We start from the raw sequence: 22130 nt of genomic DNA, 5'->3' as shown, positions 1-22130 counted from the left end.
TATTAGTATTGTACAATGAAATTAATGGACATGACTGTAGATCAGTTCTGGGGAGGGGCTGTGGGTAGAGCATCTGCTTGGCATGCAGAAGGTCCCAGGTTCAATCCCCGGTTCAATCACCAGTTAAAGGGATTAGGCAAGTAGGTGATGCGAAATACCTCTTCCTGAGACCCTGCAGAGCCTCTGCTGGTCTGAGTAGACAATACTGACTTTGATGGACCTGATTCAGAATAAGGCAGCTTCATGTGTTCATGTGATTTTTAAATACACACATGGTTTCTGGAGCCTCTTTGGATACTTAACATCTCCCATTCAATTCCAAGATCTATCTTGGTCTGAAACTCAGCATACATAGAAGTGCACTGATAAAAAGCAATTTCCCTTAGAGATATGTGGCAAAATAAATTACTTCGTTTCTTCTGAAGAAGTTTCTCTTAAATTAACAAGTGTGGAGGAAGGCAGTGTTTAATACATCTTCCAATACATAGGAAAGCCAATTAATTCAAAGTGCAGAAGCATTCTAGTGTTATCATCCCGTTCTGGTTGCTAGTTCGTACTCCCTTTCCATCTGAAAGGCACCTGGGCTGATTGTGTTCTCTCACTGCATTTGGGATTCACCAGATGAGAAGCAATTCCCACTGCACATAAAATGTAAAACGTATTTGAAAATAAACTTGGAAGCTCTAAATGGCTTTCCGGAGTCTCTTGCCGGAGGTGGTTTGCCAAGTGAAATGAGACAGTGTCAGAATGGAGACTGAAGTATGAGATTACATTCCAAATTTCCATACAGGTTTCATGATGTCTCTGCAATCATTAAAAAAAGTATTGACGTGCAAGTATTAAAATCTGTAAGGGTGACATCTTTTTACACCATACATGTATTGGAAATACCTTCCCTACTTATGAAACTTGGAATGAAGAGCTAAACACTCAGACTCCTGGGTAATAATAGGGCGACCTATGCTCAAAATGCAGCTCAGTCGTGGACTTTGCTAGCTAATAAAGTATTGTGTTCCTCACAATGTATCTGGAAGAACATGTGTAGGCCAGGAGACTTGATCTTATCTCAGCATCCTGTGCTGTCATCTTCTTTGTCAGCCTACTGGTTTGGAGGATGTGGAGACTTAAGAACATAACATAAGAACATAAGAAAGGCCCTGCTGGATCAGACCAAGGCCCATCAAGTCCAGCAGTCTGTTCACACAGAAGCCAACCAGGTGCTTCTAAGAAGTCCCCAAACAAGACAACTGCAGCAGCACCATCCTGCCTGTGTTCCACAGCACCCAATATAGTTGGCATGCTCCTCTGATCCTGGAGATCTCAGCCAACACAAATATTTTAAAGTATCTGCATGCAATTCATCTTCAGAGGCTGATGAAACAGCAAAATAGAGGCTGCTGTACATCACCAGGTTCACGTTACAAGAACAGGACATAGGGGGAACATAGGGACATAAGGGAAACAATACGTAGTTCCTCATGGAACATTAAAAGAGGAAACAGTATTTTTCTAAACCAGCCAGAACAGAAACACCAAGGGCAGGAAAAATAAAACTGAGGTTGGGTTAGTCTGGCATTCCTGAGGTTGGGTTAGTCTGGTAGTCCAAGTAAACTAATACAAGTTATTCTTTCCAGTATTAATTTCTCACAAAAAGCTGATCATTTCCTACTGCACTGTAAATTTTGCAGCAGAGATTAACTAAAAAAGGAAACAATCCCCCCCTTAAGAATGTCCTATTTGTTCTGCACTAGCTCATAATTGTACATTCACTCTCTGAGCTGTGAGGACATCTGATTGGCGGGTTATTCCGTTCCTATGCTCAGGGAGAAGGCAGGATTCACAAATCTTCCTGTCCCTGTGCTAGGACGGCCCCCCAACTTCCAGTTCTCTCCTGCCTTCAGAGGGAGAAGGAGTGTCAGAGCGAGTTTCACAGCTAGGCCTTATCTGTCTACCACCTAATCACTATCTACTTTTCTTTCTACCTATTTTTTCTAGTCCCTACTGTACCTATCTTAACATCCAAATACCTTCTGTTTCGATTTCCCCTGTTTTCTTCCATTTTCTCTGTCGTGTTCATCGAACCTCCCCCCACCCCCTTTTTCCCCTCAATACCGAGGGCTATGGTGGTGAGTGGAGATCACTCAGGGGATTGTTAAAAGCAATTAACTGTATGGCTGATGCGTCTTTAGATTCCATGTCCTTCTCTGCCAGGTCTCTCGTAGCAACTTCGGCGACAAGAAGAGCCCTCTGGATCCGCCCCTGGACAGCAGATAATGGCTCCAAGGCCCTGCTCCTTGGTTACCCCTTTGAAGGAGGCTGTCTTTTTGGTCCTAAGCTGGACTCCATTTTAGTTGAGACAAAGGACAAAAAGAAGGCCTTTCCCAAATACATCAAGAGGGAAGGAAAAGCCTCCTTCTCGTCTTCCTTTCGGCCCTTCAGAACATCCCATTCACTGGCGCGGCCTAGACCGGATGGCCGGAGAAACACCTGGAACTCAGGATGAGGTGGTTTCTTTTGGAGAGGATCCAGGTTTGGAAAAGGTTCCCAATTCCAAGGACAAGGGTCCGATAAGGCTAACATATTCGGTGACAGAATAAGCAATGACTCCAGCTCCAAGCCAGTGGGGGGGGAGACTTGCAGACCCCTGGAGATTGACAGACCCCGATGCCTGGGTATCAAGGGTCATCCAAGAAGGCTACAAAATAGAATTCAGAAGCAATCCTCCAGATCGCTTAATTGTCTCCCCCAAATCCAAAAGACCAGAAAAAATATCTTCGGACCCTTTCTGCGATTCAACATCTTCAGGAGATCACAGCCATAGAACCTGTACCAAACGCGGAGCAGCGCGCCGGGGTCTACTCTTACTTCTTCATGGTCCCAAAGCGCAACGGGGACTGGCGCTCATTCCTTGATTTAAAGTTCTTAAATCGTTACGTCATCTTCAAACACTTCCGGATGGAAACGTTGAGGTCCATCATCGAAGCCTTGAGACCTCAGGCATATCTGACATCGATAGATCTCACGGAGGCATACATGCATATCTTAATCCACCCATCACACCGCAAGTTTCTCTGCTTTGCGCATGGACCATACCACTATCTGTTTCGTGCCCTCCCATTCGGGCTCTTGTCAGCTCCAAGGACGTTCACCAACGTTCTAATCACCATCGTCGCTCACCTGAGGGATCAGGGAATCCACATATTTCCTTACCTCGATGACATCCTGGTGAGCGCGCCTTCGGAGCAATGGCAACTCAGCATACTCAAGTGGTTCTCCAGACCTTATCTCGTCACGGGTTCCTGATAAACATAGCAAAGAGCAACATCGTCCCGACTCAAACTCTTCACCACCTGGGGGCCATCATCAACACGGCGTGAAACATGGTGTTCCTTCCATTAGACAAGGTAGACACCATCGCACCCTTAGCAAGAACTTCCAGGTCTGCAAGATCAACAGGTCTCTCAGTCCTCGCCAGACTTCAGGGACTCATGGTGTCCTGCATCTGCATGGTGCCTTAGGCTCATCTGCATATGCGAGCTCTTCAATGGTTCCTGAAGCCATATCAAGTTCAAATCACTCAAAAGAAGAATCCACGCCTAGTTCTTTCGCCCCAAGCAAGAATCAGCCTGGGCTGGTGGACCAAGAAGCCCAACCTGGCAAGGGGTCTGTCCTACATCCCGGACCCAGCGACTCAGATCTTCACTGATGCGAGCTTGGAGGGGTGGGGAGCCACTCTTCACCACCACATTGCCTAGAGACAATGGTCTGCAGTAGAAACTCACCTTCACATCAACAGACTGGAGCTGAGGGTGATCCACAGGGCACTCCTACAGTTCCAACAGCTGATCGAACACCAACACATTCTGATCAGGACAGACAATGTCTCGGCGAAGGCACATCTAAACAAGCAAGGAGGGTCTCGTTCCTCCTCCCTCCACGCCGAGGCATTAGTCATTCTAAATTGGGCAGAAAAACACCTTGCATCGATCAGAGCTGAGCATATCAAGGGTAACCTGAACCCGCAGGCCGACTGGCTGAGCAGACAGCAGGTGGACGAGGGAGAGTGGACCCTCAACAGAGCCATCGTCTCTCAAATTCAGTAGCTCTTCGGTCATCCAGCAGTAGACCTGTTTGCCTCCGGCCAGAACCATCAGGTCGCTCGGTTCTTCTCCAGGTTCGTCCACCCAAGGGCGGAGGGAGTAGACGCCCTGGAATCTCCTTGGCCGAGGGCTCTACTGTACGCCTTCCCGCCCCTGCCAATCATCCCAAAGGTCCTGAGAAAATTGCGAAAAGAAAAAGCCCACATCATACTAATTGCCCTGCTTTGGCCCCACCGACTGTGGTTCCCAGTGCTCAGAGAGCTCTCCATTCAACAACCATGGGAGCTCCCAGTGAGCAAGGACCTTCTACATCAAGGTCCCATACTCCACCCGGATCCAGCTTGGTTAAAATTGACCGCCTGGAACTTGAGAGGCAACGGCTGCTAGATCTGGGATACTCCTCGGAAGTCATGGCCACAATGTTGGAAGCAAGAAAAGACTCTACGAAATGTATATACAGCTTCACCTGGAAAGCCTTCGTGAGGTGGTGCAACAGGAAACACCTCGACCCACTCCAGGCCACTATGGTCAATCTCTTGAACTTCCTCCAAGACGGGGTAGCTCAGAACCTAAAAGCGTCAACTTTATGACGACAGGTAGTGGCTATTGCCACAGTCATCCCTTACCTTGATGGGTTCCCTACCACCAGGCACCCTCACATTTCCACCTTCTTAAAAGGAGTTTCAGCCCTGTCTGTTCCTACAATACACTGGTTTCCGATGTGGCGTCTGTATCTGGTCCTTCAGGCGTTGACAAAGTCTCCTTTTGAACCACTACGGGAAGTTTCCTTAACTTTTCTACGTATGAAAGTTCTTTTTCTGACGGCGGTGACTTCTGCCAGAAGAGTATCCGAAATAGGTACTCTTTCTTCCAGAAAGAATTTATGCATTTTTCATTCTGACAAGGTCGTTCTACGCCCTAACCCGACATTTGTCCCCAAAGTCAACTCGACATTCCATAGAGCACAAGAACTCCATCTGCCGTCCTTCTGCCCTCACCCTTCCCATCCGAGGGAAAAGAACTGGCATACATTGGATGTTAAAAGGGCACTCCGCATTTATTTGGATAGGAGAAACCCTTTCAGAAGATCCGAGGCTCTATTCATCTCCGTTACACCACCTAACAAGGGACTGCGGATGTCCAACGCCTCCATCAGCAAGTGCATTCGCCAATGCATACAACTCTGCTACCAACATTCAGGAGTTCCCATTCCATCGGGGATCACAGCCCACTCGGTCCGTAGTGCCGCCACATCGGCAGCCTTTGGCAGGCAAGCTTCGGCTGAAGAAATTTGCAAGGGTGCGACGTGGTCCAGCTTGTCCATATTTGTCAGGCATTATAAAATTAACACCTACTCATCTGCAGATGCGGCCTTCGGGAGACGGGTACTCCAACAAGTAGCAACTGAGATGTAACCCACCCAAGATTATGGCAGCTTTGGAAGATCCTGCCAATCAGATGTTCTCGCAGCTCAGAGAGAGAACGGAGCCTTGGCTTACCTGTGAGGGCTCCTTCTTCTCTGAGCGAAGAGGACATCTGGCCCGCCCTGGGTGAAGAGCCGCAGTAACAATAAAATTTTAAGAGAAGAAGTGCCTACTCTCAAGACAAGGAGTCTTCCCTTCGTTATTTTTTAACTGTTACCTGGGTGTTGCTGTTATTGGTCTGTTTTTATTGACTAACACCATGTTTTTTGTCTTCAGGTTTGTGAAGAAATTGTTAACTGTTCTTTCTACATGTTTATATTCTTCCTGTCTATGATTCATGCTTTGGAAGTCCTCGAACTGGAAGTTGGGGGGCTGTCCTAGCACAGGGACAGGAAGTAAAGATTTGTGGATCCTGCCTTCTCTCTGAGCATAGGAACGGAATAACCCGCCAATCAGATATCCTCTTCTCTCAGAGAAGAAGGAGCCCTCACAGGTAAGCCAAGGCTCCGTTCCCCCCCCCCTTTCCACTGGGTCAAATGAGCAGTGATGAACTGCCTTCTACTCAAAGTTTTTCAGAGTGTTTCTCTCTCTCCCCCTCCCCCTTCTTTGTTTCCTCTGCTAAGCCGGATTTTGATGACAAGAGAGTGGGTCGGCCAACATCTATGCTGAGATCGTATCGTCAGATGTCTATTATTTCAATGAGCTCCATGAATTCAGACTGTGGAACACCCAACAAAAGTGCTTCAGAAAGGTTAGTTCTGTGTTAATCAGTGGACAGAGATCCAACAGCAAAGTCATTCTAGAATGCTAATCAGTAGTGATCATTCCATGATTCGATACTGAACAATTCCATTTTGAATGGGTTTCAATTTCTGTTGAGGAAAAAGATAGTGTTTGAGAACTGGCCTCAGCTGAGACAGGAAGGAATTTGATTTTTGTGGTTTCTTAAAATAAATGACTCTAAAGCAAAGCTGTTTTCAAAATTAGCCATGGCTGGCTGATTACATTAGCAACTTGTTAAGATTAAGGGTTTGTTCATACTTCTGCAAGAGTTTCTTGTCATTTACATTGCAATCCTAAGCAAAGTTATATTCTTCTGAGCCCATTGTCTTCAATGGATTTAGAAGGGCACAACTCCATAACATTGTTATATGGCTTTCAGGAGTACCAAGGACATCCAAGAATAATGTAAACCAATTGATACATGTGCTTATTTCAGAAATAGGGTATAAGAGCCTTAGAGCCGTTTCCCAAATATGGGGACTGCCTTGCTAGATTTCTTTTCCAACTATCTTAAGACACTGAGGAGTCTAGAAGGGTCTCTTTATGCATTATGGGGTGCATACAGGGCCATAACGGTGGGGGGGAGGAAGGCAGCCACCACCTCTAGGGCATGCAGAGAGGGTGGTAGAACTGCCTCTCCTGTAGGTGCATCTGTGCCAGGTAGGAGAGGCAGTTCTGCCGCCCTCTATGCATGCCACAGGGGTGTCCACTGCCCTCCTCGCCCCTCCCCCCCGTTACGGCCCTGGGTGCATAGGATGGGGTGCAGGGGTCCCCATCCTGTGTAACAGTTAGCGGTGAGTTGCCAATTCTCCTCGGTTCCCATGTGTGCAGTGCCCGATTTGGCCTGTGACTGTGGCACACGTGGAGAAGGGACTTCAGCATTCCCTCCACACCAGTTTTCCTAAAGCGACTGTGGAAGCATCTTAAGTATTTTTTTTGTCCCCAGAAGTACTTAGAGCAGGAGTCTCTCCAAACTTCTTTTCCAAGCCTTTCCTAACATGACAAGCAAGCTCCGCTAACTAAACCTAGACTTTTCAGCCTGTTCCATCCTTTTCCTTTCCCCTAATTTCATGTTGCTTCAAAAAAGGCTACATAGCAAGCCACTTTGCTTAACCGGTTATGAGCTTCATTTTCTGTCCTCATCTGCTGCAATCGCAGGAAACCCCCTGCTGTGCTTTTCTTACGTAAGAGGTCTGCAGTGCAGTACAGGAGGGAATTGTCTTTCAACATAGGTAGCGTTAATCCATTTGGCCGTATAAGAGAGCTTTACCTCAATTTACATCCTCTGCAGTTTTGAACTGGAAGTCATGTCACCAAAGGCAATCAAGTCAGAGTCGGCGGAGAATGTACGCCTGATAAGCACCCTGCCTGAGGTTAAGATGAGAAAGGGCAAGCCGCGAATGAAGAGAAACAGTGTGGTGCTGCCAGATGAAAAAGCAGCATCGGAACTTCCTGACATGAAATGTGTACGTACCGTCCTGAAGCACCGTGTTGCAGTCCTGAAGTGCAAACTGTCAATCTCATATTGTATGGGACAATATATGTCCTTGTGAAATGTTTTTGAAAAGCCGGTTTTAATGCAAGATGCAGCAGGTCACTTAGGTAAATGGGGGAGTGTTCCTAGCAGCACGTATAAAGGAAACCATCTCTGAAGTGTATGTATGGCAGCACACCCATTACAGAGGCTGGGAATCTAGTCTGAACCAGCACTTTTGGTGACTGGCCAAGGGCAGATGGACTGTTTGGTGGGAGGTTATACCAGCGATCCAGGGAAAAGGAACTGGCTGAGGTTCTAGGATCTGTGGTTCCAGCTGGGGTCCTTTCAGGAGGGGGAATCTGTGCACATTATGAATCTTGTTAAAGAAAAAAAAAACTGTGTTAGTGTGTTGTAGGTTTGCAAAGCCTGCTCTGTAAACAGTGCCAAGTGGAAAACTAACTCGCTGGCACCTTTTTGGGTACCATCTATCATTTGAGCACTTTGATCACACTAATATATCATCAGCCTGTGTTATATAACTTGCACTGCACAATTTTCATATCATCCCTGGGAACGAAATGCTTTTTGAGTTTTAAAAAAGCAATGTCATTAAAGCAAAACAAAACAAAACAAAAAACCTAAAACTAAAAGAAGAGACCTGTCTAAATAAAGATTAGATGGGAAGAATTGTTACTAAGAACACAGAGTTTTTCCCCAGAACATAAACAGTTTAAGAAACTATCAAAAGGTCATTAGCCTAATTCGCTACTCACCCCAGGGGTAAATTGGTTCTCCTTTGAGGTTGTATAAAATGGTAAAACATGTAACTTCAAAAGTTTTAAATCCTAAACAGCTGCTTCTTGTGCCTACTGCGATCAGAGTTCACAATTATTATTTTTCTTTAGAGTACTTTATGGCATAAATCGCTAAAACTTAACATATGCCTGCCTAGGAGATGTAGAGTAGATTCAGAAAGTTGTGAGGGTCTCTTTAAGTAATTATTCATTAGTTAAGTTCAGATATAGCATGAAGCCATGGCTTATTTAAACTGTAAGTAGTTTTGAAGGCAGGATTTGGCTCACAGGCAGTCACTCAAATCCTGAACAAAGGCTGATTTCATTGTCTTTGCTGTGGTAAAGTGTCTTTTGTAGTATATGAGGACAGCACCAAGCCACGATGTCTGTATGAGCATCACATGAGCCATAGTTTTTACCTGGGGTGTGCAATTTGTTTTTGGTATTTTTTGGATACGGGTATATTGAACCCTCCCCCCAAAAAATTAGTATTGCCAATATTCCCAAACCCCAATACCAGTATGGTATTCAGATTAGTTTTTTTCTGACTTTCAAAAATCTTCAGGTCCATCATTTCCTATGGGGAACCTTTCTGGGTGGCTACAGAGGTTATTTTTTAAAGATACAGGCACAGATATTGCAGGGGAGCTGCTGGTGCCTGTCTTTTAAATAACCCCCAAATTTAAAGTGGTTTGGACCAAGGGGCCCAATTTTATGGGCCCCTGAACATGGTGCCCCCAGGCATCCTCCGTTATTTCCTACGGAGGGAAATAAACAAGCAAACCTCCAAGCTGCTTCCAGGGCAAAAGCTATGCCTGCAAGCAGCAATCACTGGTCAAATATCTGCCATGGAAGAACCAACACAACAAGCCAAATAGCACCATTGCAGGACCCAGTGATACCAGTTGAACCACAAGTCAATGTGCCAAGCCCAACAGCACCAATGTCAAACTAGAGAATCTGTGCAGTAGAAACTAAAGGAGGGGGGTGCACTTTTACCAGCCCAGCAGAACCAATTGCAACATGCACAAGCCCAGCAGAACCCACGGCCACTCTGCCAGTGCAAGTGGAACAAAAGTAATTTCAAACCAGAGAATCTCTGCAGTGGTAACTGAAGGTGGGGGTGCACGTTTGCAAGTCCTTCAGAACTAATGCCAGTGCGCACAAGCCCAGCAGAACCCAGTGCCACTCTGGTAGTGCAAGCTCAACAGAACTAATGTGAATCCACAGAAGAACAAATCCAAGCACTGAGCAATATTGTAAAAACTGCAGAGGGAACACAAAACAACTCTGGCAAAGGAAAAAAAACTTTCTTGAAACTGACAAAGACCCTTGAATTTGACACAAGCAGCCTGGCAAGCCCATAGAACAAATGGGGGGGTGGGGAATAAATGACAGTCACTAGCAGTCTACAAATGCTGGCTCCCAATCTTCTCGGTAAATGCCGAATATTTCCAGGATGTTTGGGGACTATTTTTTCAGTTTCCTGAAAAATTCCCGGATATATTTGGGATGCCGAATATACCTGAAAAACTCTATACGGTATTTTTGGGGTATATTTTTTGTATCGGAATGCACACTCCTAATTTTCACTAGCCGTGATTATTAAACCACCTTCAAACCATGATAGCAGATTCTGGTTTAATGAAACCTAGTTAACCAGTGTTTGGACGATCATACCAACAATAGTATTAATTAAGCCCTGGTTTTCCATGATGCGTAACATGAGCCATTATATCATTGTGATCTTTTCTTTTAGCTTTCTGTTGGTGGCTTCTCTTGGAGCAAACGTTCTGCCTCACAATCATACCATAATAGTTTTATCCCACAAATTTTTCATCACCCATGTAGTTGGTACCACTTCTATGCAGTATTTATTTGGGTATTCACTGTCCTTTAATATGCCACAATTTCTCTAAAACATAACTGTTGCTGTTCCATAAGAAATATTTCTGAGTTTTCTCTTGTCATGATTTTTTGTCATCAAAAATGGGAATTTATATGTAAGCAACATTTCCTTTTTCCAGACAAACCAAATCCCACACCCACAGTCTCCTTTTTTCTATGCAAGCTGACTCAGAACACATCAAAGCTGAAGACACTTAGATAAATGTCTGTTTTAAAAATATATGGACAGTAGATAAATAAACAGTAGGTTCTTTGTATTTGGTGAAATCTGTAAACTAGAAAAAGGAATGCCTGTCTTTAGGTGTAGAATAACCCATCTGGAGTCCAAACTCCTACAAACCCTTTCTTCATCTCTGCCCCTGGGCAAGTCTCTTTGGCTTCAACAGTACTTGTTCAGAAGTTCCCAGTGGCTGTCCCTCTTAGAGCACAGTTCACGGTCTGCTGAATTCAGCTGAAAAAATTTCCACTGATTCGGATCTCTTCAGATTACACATCCCTTGGTCAACATGCTAACTCCTTGGTTTAACGGATGCTATTAAATTGGCAAGTGTTACATTTTTTGTAGTCATGTCAGGAGCAGTTTTATTTGGAGAACCCATATTTCATGGCTAGCACACCATAAAATAACTGCAAATGATGTTTGTCAGTACAAGGCACACAATCTGGATATAATAATTTTACCCCATATGTATTCCTTCATAAAAAAATTTAAAATTGGATAATTCACTTTCTGAGCCTGGATACTGTTGCAATTTTGTTATTGTTACCACACAGCTGTCAAGAAAATATGAATTTATGAGTGCCACCAACCTTTCTGAACATCTGGCTGTTCCTCAGAAAACATCTGTTCTCAAGCAAATGAGCTTTGCCAGCCGTTCTATGCCAACTATACCAGGTAAGTTGATTATGAAGAGAGAATGAAATACCTGCTCTTTTGCTCTGCCATTTTAAAAAATAAAAAAATAAAATTGACTCCTTCTGTTCTCTCCTTTATTTAAAAAAAAATAAGGCTTTTACATTTTAGAATGACCTTGTGTTATGTAGGTGAATACTGATAACATAGAGGTATACTTAGCACCTTGTAGCCCCAGATCAGATATTTTTATTAGATGCCAATTTATTAGTGATTATATTATCCTGCATATTTAAATCTGTAAAGATCACCATCTCTGTAGCTCCATAAAGAATCAAGGAATGTCTTGAGTGAAACATGTGCACACATGCAAACATGCTAAGGCAGCCCTTGTAGTCAAAATAGATACAAATGTATATGTCTATGCCACCTGACATTTCTACATCAGCATGTGCAACAAAGAATAAAGGCAAAGTACAGGGAAATTATGTTGCTGTCCTTGTTAGGCAAGAGGAATACAGGGAATTCATGGGGGACACAGGTATTCATAGAAAGATAACTACCATAGTAAAGATAAACATTCTGTTGCTAAACTGTCACACAACCCATTACATACGCCATACTTGATTAAGGGAGGTTCTTTGGTGGACTATATCTGGCTGTTTCTCTCCCACACATCCAGCATCGCTATATCAGGCACCTGAGATTGTATGATTGATCTTGCTGCATTCTTGGATGCATTCCTCGCATCACCTTGGGAGTTGGGCATGCCCTCATTAAATCAGCTTTGACCCAGCACAATCTCTAGGTGCTCAGACACTTTTTCTGGAAGTCAGAGATGGTGATCTGATCAACTGCCCTGATCACTGTATACCTGAGTCTTCCTTCTCTTGCTGAAGATATACTGAGTAAAGAGCTATTTTCTCAGTCTTTGAAAAAGAGCATCACTTCCTCAGTGAGTTTGCAGAAATGGTGCCAGAACAGGTTGTCCTAATATTTTAATACGGGTTGGAATATTTGTTGATAGAGTTCTTTCTGGATAGGATGCACAGAAAAACAACATGATGACATCAAGTTCTTGTCAAGTTCCCTTGAAGTGAACATGTTGTTTTTCCTTAAGGCTCCTATTTCATATAAAATATGTATGCCACTACTTAAACCTGATTCTCACTAGACTTTGAGAAGAAGGCTAGAACCCTTCTCCCTGACAGCTAAGTTTCTATGTGAAGGGAATTGTTTGTATGGAGGAAGGATGTTGAATCATGTGAGCCTCAAGTAGTACAATCCAGTCAATTTCAATTTCAATACCTTTATTGGCATACCATCAAGCAGTCGATCAAATAAAACCAACCCTCTACAATCCAGTCACAGGTTTGCCATCTCAGTGAGAACTAGGATTTAGATGTTGTTAATTAGACTGTTCCGTAGTTACTAGAAATCAGTCACAGGAAAGCTGATTTCACCTTATGCCACATTTTCTTTAGGCAAAGATTCAGATTTGTGTTCCCAGATTAATTAATTTTGGGCTCTGCCTTGCTCTGTGATCATGAAATGTGTGTGTTGTTTTAAAGGAACAACGATGTCAGTGTGCTACCCATCACCTGAGGATCCAAATGCATCTCAGAGGATGAGTCAATTAAGCACCCCTCCCATCTTGGAACTAGACCGGAAAACTATGAAGAAGAAGAAAGTGAACCAGTACTTCAAGACAATAGTAAGTGATAATGTTTCACTTGCCCATGAAGTAATAAACACAGGGAGCTGGGATGAAAGATCAAGTGCTAATGGTGGTGGTGGGAGGGGCCTTCATCAAAACAGGCGAAAGCATTTATTTATTTGTTTGATGGAAGGCTGAGTCAACCTTGAGCTGGCTACCTGAAACCGACTTCTGTCGGGATAGAACTCAGGTCGTGAGCAACAGAGGTTTTGACTGCAGTACTGCAGCTTTACCACTCTGCGCCACGGGGCTCCTTTATCTTGTTTGTTTTTTAAATTATATCCCACTCTTCCCCAGCCATAGGCCATGCTCAGGATGGCTCACATCATTAAAACATCATTACAACATTGATCAAATACAAATACATTAATACCAAAAATAATTCACAATTAAATCTTGAAACTTGAAAAGTGGAAATTGAATTTGTTATATTAATATATTGTCACAACCATAATATGTGAAACAGGTTCTCTGAATTCCCAGTTTTCATTTTTTAAAAACCCTCTAGCCCCTTCCATTGTAGAGAGAAGCCTTTCCCCCTGCATCTCCGAAACCAAAGGTGCTAAAGGGCTTACTTTTTTTAAAAAAAGAATGAAATCTGGGAATTCAGAGAACCTGTTCCACAGATTGTTATAATATTACATTAATATAGTGATATTCAGTTGCCAATTAAAAAAAATAAAAGCCCCCTGGGGGTAGGAGAAAGAAATGGACTCTGGGGGAAATGGCTGCCTGAGGGCCGGACGTGAAAAATCCAAATTGTCCTGCCCACACGGTAGCCATCCAGGTTTTGCTGACTTTCCAAAATTTTGAGGTAAAGCACACTTGGGAAAGATGAGGGGATGCCAGGGAAACCACAGGTGATGCATGAATATACCACAATGCTGTGGAGAAGAAAGGAAAAGACCCCACTTCCTAACAGCATCGAACCCAGGGCAATGAACCTGTATGGAAATCACCTTCTTTCTTGCACAGAGTTTAAATGAGGTCATGCTATATGCTTGCACATTTCACTGACTTGGAAAAACAGATATGTTCCCTTTTACTCTGCGTAATCCTTGATTTTAATATAATTTGATTTATTGCTTCAAGACTGCAGTCCTTTGCACTTATTTGCCCATCAACTTCAGTAGGAATTACTTTTGAATAGATGCGCACAGATTTGTTTCTCTTTGGGAGCCAATATATACATATACATATACATACATACATACATATATATATATATATTTGCCGGCAAGTCACAGCTGACTTATGGAGACCCTGTAGGTTTTCAAGGCAAGGGATATTTGGAGATGGTTGGCCATTGCCTGCCTCTGCATCACAACCCTGGTATTCTTTGGAAGTTTGCAATCTAAATACTAGCCAGGGTCAGGACTGAGAGTGTGTGACTGGCCCAAGGTCACCCAGGATGGCACGAGTGGGGATTTGAATGTGGGTTTTCCCGGTCTTGGTTTGACACCTTAACCACTACACCACACTGACTCTCCATATAAAAAGTAGATTCCATTTAAAACTATTGTTTCTTGGTATTTATAGTAAGACTAAAACCTTTCTTAGAAGAAGACAACGGATAATTGGTTTCTCTACCTTTTAAGGAGAACCAAACCGGCTTACAATCGCCTTCCCTTCTCTTCCTCACAACAGACACCTTGTGAGGTAGGTGGGGCTGAGAGAGTGTGACTAGCCCAAGGTCACCCAGCTGGCTTCATGTGTAGGAGTAGGGAAACAAATCCAGTTCACCAGATTAGCCTCTGCCGCTCATGTGGAGGAGTGGGGAATCAAACCCAGTTCTCCAGATTGGAGTCCACCGCTCTTAACCATTACGCCACACTGGCTTATTTTTGCTATAAACAAAAGCACAAATAAAAATTATTACAAAGCTCAATGGCAGGTACTTCTCCTATCTAAGAACTGGTCTAGCATAGTAGCTAAGAGTGTGAACAATGAGCTAAGAATTCCCAGTTCAAATCTCACTTCAGCCATGAACACGATAGGTGGCATGAGACAAGTGTCTATGGTTTCAGCCTCATCTCCCACATCTACAATGTGGGTATAAAAGCGCTGACATACTTTGTAGGGTTGTTGCAAGGACTACAGAAATAATGTATGTGTGGAACGCTTTGAGAACTTGAAAATTGAGCCTGATCTCATCAGATCTCAGAAGCTAAGCAGGGTCAGCCCTGTTTAGTATTTGGATGGGAGACCACCGAGGAAGTCCAGGGTTGCTGTGCAGAGGAAGGCACTGGCAAACCACCTCTGTTAATCTCTTGCCATGAAAACCCCAAAAAGGGGTCGCCATAAGTCGGCTGTGACTTGACGGCACTTTACACACACACAATTATTATTAAGATTACTATCTCAAAATAAAACAGAAATGTGCCACATGTGTTGCCTTTAAAAGGACTGCGTGGCCTTTTATGCATGGGTTGTTTCCGTGACAATCACCCTCCCTCCGACTACTTGGGGGCTTCGTTTTCATTATGCACGTCTTTTCCGACTTTCAGAAGTCACTTTGCTCTCTCCCCGCATTTTCCTCATGTTTTATGGATGCCGCCAGGAACAGCATCCAGAAAATGCGGGGAGAGAGTGAGGTGACTTTTAAAGGCCGGAAAAGACGTGAATAATGAAAACAAAGTCCCAAAGTAGTCGGGGGGGGGGTGATCGCCACGGAAACAACCCATGCATAAAAGGCCTGCGAACTGGAAATAGTGAAGGTAGAAGAGTTTCAGCATTTCAGGGCCAAAGTGAGGGGTTTAAGGGCATCATTTGCCATCCTCAACCGCACCACTATAAATACCAGTAGCCCCAGCATTTTTAGCTACCATAATATTTTTTAATGTTAGATATTAAAAAACCCCCCACCAAAGGCAGAGGTTGTTATAAGGTTGCTTTTGAAAGCTCTGATTTTCATCAGTTTTAAATAGGTGTGTGGTGTAAGCCAATGCAGACTAAACTGTGTGTGTTGTTTCAAAAACTGAACTGTCACATTAAAATTGATGGGAGTTTTGCCTAGAACTGCTCAGGAAATGTGGCATTCTTAGTATCTCCACAAATATCTACAGAAAGATAGTTTCTCAGCTTCAAGACTCAGAGCTTACTCTTCAGGTCACTGATGGTAACGGCTATCAACTTTTGTACATCACTCCAACTTATTGATGTAAATGTTTGAGGCTCGATTACTCCAGGTTAACTACTGCAGAAAAAGATGTGTAGCCAGTGCACTATCTAGTATAATGTATAAGTAGAAACATGCCCTTTTGGTACTCCTGATGAGTACCTACCCACATCATATGAAGTTATAAACCATTAAAGAAGTGTCAACAATTTGCTGGGAGAGTTGACACATTAATTAGGCCAAACAAATGCCAGCGGGGTGTCGTGGTTAAGAGCAGCGTGGTGTAGTGGTTAAGAACTGTTTGACCAGGTTGATACTTCTGAATGGGAGACCAATACAGCCCAGTGTAGAACAAATTGCAGGCACTCCAACTAGAGGGCCTTATAATTTGAAATTTATTATACACCCTACATGCCTGACTGGGCTGGAATATAGTTGTCTGTATATATTGATATATTTGTAAATACTTGTGTGTACAATATATGGGTTTTATTTGACCACTGAGGAAGGCCTGTTGGCTGAAATGCGTATGGTGTGTGGTTCAAGTCTATCAACCTTATGAGATGCCATTGTGCCATGTTTTAGCATTTTTAACATTTTTAATCCTGATTTAGCGCTTAAAAAAATATTTCTCTATTATATTATTTTATCTTCTCCACCCAACCTTGGATATTCAACTGCACTACAGGTAAGTATGAAAAATGAACTACAGGTGTGTTCAGGGTTGCCAGGTCCCTCTTCACCATCAGCGGGAGGTTTTAGGGGCGAAGCCTGAGGAGGGCAGGATTTGGGGAGGGGAGGGACTTCAATGCCATAGAGTCCAATCACCCAAGTGGCAATTTTCTACAGGAAAAATTAGGAGCAGTTGCATTTATAGCAACCGAGACACCTTTGCTCAATTACTCATCACTGAATACCTTGAATTCAGCACTTCATTTCCATATTCTCGTCAAGGGACCTTGGTACCCCCTGTGACTGTAGGTACTTTGCACTCACTGCTTGGGACTTCACTGATCTGTCTACTGCCATTCCCCAATTGAGGTTTTCTGGGTGTTTAAACCCAGCCTTAGACATATAATTTTTTACTGATCTCTATGAGCCACCAGCTAAAGGTTTTTAAATGTTGTTTAATGGGGGGAGTATTATGGGAAGGGGGATGGCCCAGGCTAGCCTGATCTCGTCAGATCTCAGAAGCTAAGCAGGGTCGGCCCTGGTTAGTATTTGGATGGGAGACCACCAAGGAATACCAGGGTTGCTGTGCAGAGGAAGGCACTGGCAAACCACCTCTGTTAGTCTCTTGCCATGAAAACCCCAAAAAAGGGGTCGCCATAAGTCGGCTGCGACTTGAAGGCACTTTACACACACACACACACACACACAATGGGGGGGTATTATGGGAAGGGGGAAGGGGTTTTAAAGATTGTAATTGTAGACAAAATGTGCTGCTAAAATGTTAAGCTTTTTTTGGAGGAACAGACAGTACTACGGTGTGTTGTTGTGGCTGGCCTGCGTCAGGTGTTGGTCCATCAAGGGAGGCCAGCAGAGGGTCGGGGATCCTGGTGATTGGAGGGCATGGGAGGTATGGCGGTGGGAATAGGTGGTATAAGGGAAAGAGTCGGAGATATAGGCAGGCTCAGTCTCTTTCCAACCTGTTTTCCATCTCGAGACACGATGGTGGGGGGATAAGGAATAACCCACCTCTGACACTGATGTTGAGTAATTCCAGGTCCATCACTAATAAGGCCGTGAGCGACCCTGCAGGGCTATTTTGCAGTGCACGGTGTGGATATGGAATGCATGACCGAGACCTGGGTGAGAGAGGGTGAAACTGTCGCCCTGAAAGAACTGGCTCCCCCAGGTTTCTAGGTCCTTCATCAGTCTCAGACAATGGACCAAGGGGATGGCGATACTCATCCAGGAGTCTTTCTCCTTCAGGACTCTACCTGCTCCATGGATCTCCAGCATTGAGTGTGTAGGCCTAGTGTGAGATGCCAAGGAGAACTTGGCTATCTGGCTGGTGTACCGACCGCCTAATGCACTAGCGGATGCCCTACCAGGTCTGCTTGAAGCGGTGGCAGGGTGGGCCTTGGAGTTCCCCAGACTGATAGTCTTGGGGAATTTCAACGTCCATGCCGATGTCGCCTCTGCTGCATTGGCCTCAGACCTAGTGCCTTCCATGGCAGCACTGGGGTTCTTACAGATTGTATTGGATCCCATACACCAAGCGGGTCACATGCTGGATTTGATCTTTGGGATAGGGGTAGATGTGGGCCTGGAATCTATTGACAGAGTGCCATAGGCAGACCACTTTGCCCTGAAGGTCCAGATTGACTTCTTGCTTCCTCCCTGTTTAGGTGATGAGCAGATTTATGTTCACACAGGGAGATTTATGAATCCAATTGGATTCCAGAATACTCTGCAGGATCCAATTCGGTGCTTCCTTAGATGTTCAGGTGGAGGACTTGCACAGCCGTCTTTCCAAAGCCATCGACGGAATCACTCCCTGACACCCTCTTTGCCCCCGCGTCAACCGAGCTCCATGGTATACCACAGAGCTTCAGAGTATGAAATGGGAGCTTAGACGGCTAGAGCGAGCTTGACGGTGAGCTTGCGATGAAGCTACAAGAACATCTTATAGAACGCTTATGAAAGCCTATGAGGTGGCAATGAAGGCCTCAAAGAAAAGTTACTATGTGGCCTCCATAGTGTCTGCAAGCGCTCACCTAGCACAATTGTTTAAATTAATTAGGTCACTTACATACCTCTCTGAGGGACACTCAAATTCTAATTCGGCCATTCGCTGGGAGGCTTTCGTGAGCTATTTTGTGGATAAAATCTTGTCGCTCCACTATGACCTCCCCATTACAGTAAGTGAACTGGAGGCCCCTTGGATGTCTTTAGGTTCAATACTGGCCCACCACAAACCACCTAGACCCTCGCCCATCATGGCTGGTCAAGGCCATCCGGGATGTGATGTGGGCTCCCATGGGGGACATTATCAATCTGTCCCTGAGTACAGGGGTCTTCCCAGGGAATTTGAAAGAGGCAATGGTGCTCCTGCTCTTAAAAAGACAAGCTTTAGTCCCTAGTGATCTGGCCAACTACTGCCCAGTATCTAATCTATCTTTCCTGGATAAGGTAGTTGAAAGGATGGCTGCTGGACAGCTTCAGGCTTTCCTGGAGGACACATCCGCTCTGGACCCATTTCAATCCAGCTTCCACCCTGGCCACGGGACAGAGACAGCTTTGGTTCTTGTAGGTTATCCGGGCTGTGTAACCGTGAAATTTGGTATTTTCTTTCCTGACGTTTCGCCAGCAGCTGTGGCAGGCATCTTCAGAGGAGTAACACTGAAGGACAGTGTCTCTCAGTGTCAAGTGTGTAGGAAGAGTAATATATAGTCAGAAAGGGGTTGGGTTTGAGGTGAATCATTGTCCTGCAAAAAGTATCAAAGGTAATGTGCTAATCATTGTCCTGTAAGTATCAAGATAATGTGCTAATGAGGGTGTGGTATGTTAATATGGAACCATTGTATCCTGAAGTGATCTGTTAATGTGTGAAATCCAAAGCTAATCTGCATGGCTATTGTTGACTGTAGTCTTTGGTCTACAGCTTTGGTCGCCCTCACAGACAATCTCCGCTGACAGCTGGATTGAGGCGAATCGGGGCTGTTGGTTTTGTTAGATCTTTTAGCAGCCTTTGACATGGTTGATTACAATCTTCTAGACCACTGCTAACATTAGAATTCAGGGCACAGCCCTTCAACGGCTGCTGTTACCCGAATTGCTCTTTAATTGGGGAAATTAGCTGAGCAATCGGTAACTATGTATTTATATAGGGAGATCGTAGCCAACTCTACCAGAGTCCATATTCTGTGACCTTGGAATGAAGACAGAGGCAAATGGATACAAAATTAATAGTGTTTATGTATTCAAGCATTCAGTGATGCACACAAACATAGAGAGCAATCTAAGAAATAAGAGAGAGGAGTACAGAGACATGTGCCGTAAGGCAGGTAGGAATATTTTTATGGGAATATACGATACCTTACTGTAGTCCAGAGTTCCATAGGATCAAGATGAATATATGGGGGGGCATGGGGAATAAATAGAGGGCAGGGGTAGCCCCCTGCGTACTCTAGCATGGCTGCTCACTCCGGCAGAGTGGCAGGCTGTATGAAATGGGAAGCCCTAAGGTTGAGATTATGGGTGTGGGCTACCCCAGTTATACTGTTTCTCTGGGGGCAGGATGATTGGATTAACCCTGCTAGGTTCCCAGGTGACAAAAGGGTGACAAAAGACCTTACTGGTCTGATACCTGGGTGGGGTAAGGAGAATTTGGAAATCTATTCTGATTCCAATGGCTTGTGCAACCCCAGGAGAAGTCAGGAGTCTCACTGATTGGCTTAATGGCTTGAAACAAAAGGTGCGATCGCTGCTAATGTCTGGAGATCGTTGCTGAAGAGCGAGTCATTGTTATCTCAATGTCTGCTGAATGGCTTTGCTGAACTAGTCCGATGTTGCAAGAGGGGGGCGGTGTTTGGCACTGACTATGTGACATTCTGCTTCTCATGACATGGCTGCGGCTGGAACAGAGACTGTACAGGAACATGGCTTCTCTCAGGTTCACCGGAGGCTGCTCCTGCATCTGCTTCCTGGCTGCTAACTGCACTGCGCTCGCAGGAGCGGCCGAGTCCGTTACAACGGAGCTCACAGCGACCGTCCCGTAGCGTTTGGGGCTGGCGCGCGCCTGGAAAGCATTGTGGGTGTCCTCAAGGGATACTGCAATCCTTCTGAGTTATGTCCAGTTTGGATGGAAAACCATGAAGGTACAGACCCAAAAAAGGGGGATTGTTTTTCTTGAAAACCAATGGGAAATAATAACATAATAGAATTATGAAAATGAAACAACAATAATGAAGAAAAAAAACCCATACAAAACAACCCAATAATGGAAGAGTCCCATTTAGAATTAATTTTTAAAAATTAAAAAATTAACAACTTCCCATGCACAAGTCTACCTCCTATTTACCACTTAGTACTTCTTCATACCATGCATTCATGACACTGCTAAAAGCAGCACCCAAATAATGTTATGAACAACTGCAAATTTTTGCAAATGGGCAAAAGCAGTAGAATTTTTTTTCTCACATAGATCCCAGGTAGGGTTGCCAATTTCCAGTACTAGCTGGAGATCTCCTGCTATTAGAACTGATCTCCAGCCGATAGAGATCAGTTCACCTGGAGAAAATGGCCGCTTTGGCAATTGGACTCTATGGCGTTGAAGTCCCTCCCCAAACCCCGCCCTCCTCAGGCTCCACCCCAAAAGCCTCCTGCCGGTGGCGAAGAGGGATCTGGCAACCCTAATCCCAGGCCTAATCGTATCTACTGGGTTTTAGCACAGGCTTAGAGTTTGTTAGTGTGCAGTTCCTTATTATGTATACCTACAGCAAGAACGAGGGGAAACAACATGTTGACATGCAGCATTCTTTTCCTCTTGTGCTCAGTGCAAACCCAAACAACCCGAAGATGGGAAGCAGGCTGCTGAGCGGCACTCTGATTTATCCAAGGACCTATGAATGCATTCTGTCATCAGGAAGAGAAGCAACTTCCCAGCAAGTGGAAAGACAAAATTCCAAAGAGGAAATGAGGACTGATTTAAGGAAAGTTTGGTATTAAATAAAAAGCCCTTGCACAATCTGTACGTTTACTGTTTTAATCCCGGTATTTTGCAACATGGGAATGCATGGATTAAAAATTTAAAATATTTACTGTTATATTCCAGCATGCTGTAAAGAACTAGAATGTACCGGAGTTCTTGTTAATATGTGGTTGGTTTAGAGGCCCTTGGAATTCCATTTATGCAGTGTGGCATCATGGCAAGCCAGCACTTACCACTGTGCGTAGAGAATATCATGCGGATTTCTGCAGTCTGTGTACATTGTATTTGCAGTTGTAT

The 22130-nt window shown here is 44.3% G+C and overlaps 1 protein-coding gene across 1 annotated transcript in view; it reads left to right on the top strand.

The window, feature by feature from the left end:
* DOCK2 (dedicator of cytokinesis 2) overlaps window positions 1–21784 on the top strand; it is a 367227-nt gene extending 345443 nt beyond the window's left edge. Inside the window, exons 47-51 of the mRNA XM_056847921.1 lie at window positions 6148–6275; window positions 7599–7773; window positions 11261–11381; window positions 12911–13053; window positions 21679–21784. Coding sequence (XP_056703899.1) covers window positions 6148–6275; window positions 7599–7773; window positions 11261–11381; window positions 12911–13053; window positions 21679–21750 — 639 coding nt within the window. The 3' untranslated portion in view covers window positions 21751–21784. The remainder of the gene's footprint in view (window positions 1–6147; window positions 6276–7598; window positions 7774–11260; window positions 11382–12910; window positions 13054–21678) is intronic.
* The last annotated feature ends 346 nt before the right edge of the window (window positions 21785–22130 follow it).

This window comes from Euleptes europaea, chromosome 1 (assembly GCF_029931775.1).
Source record: "Euleptes europaea isolate rEulEur1 chromosome 1, rEulEur1.hap1, whole genome shotgun sequence".
Taxonomy (NCBI): Eukaryota; Metazoa; Chordata; class Lepidosauria; order Squamata; family Sphaerodactylidae; genus Euleptes; species Euleptes europaea.
This window is presented reverse-complemented; position numbering and strand designations above follow the sequence as displayed.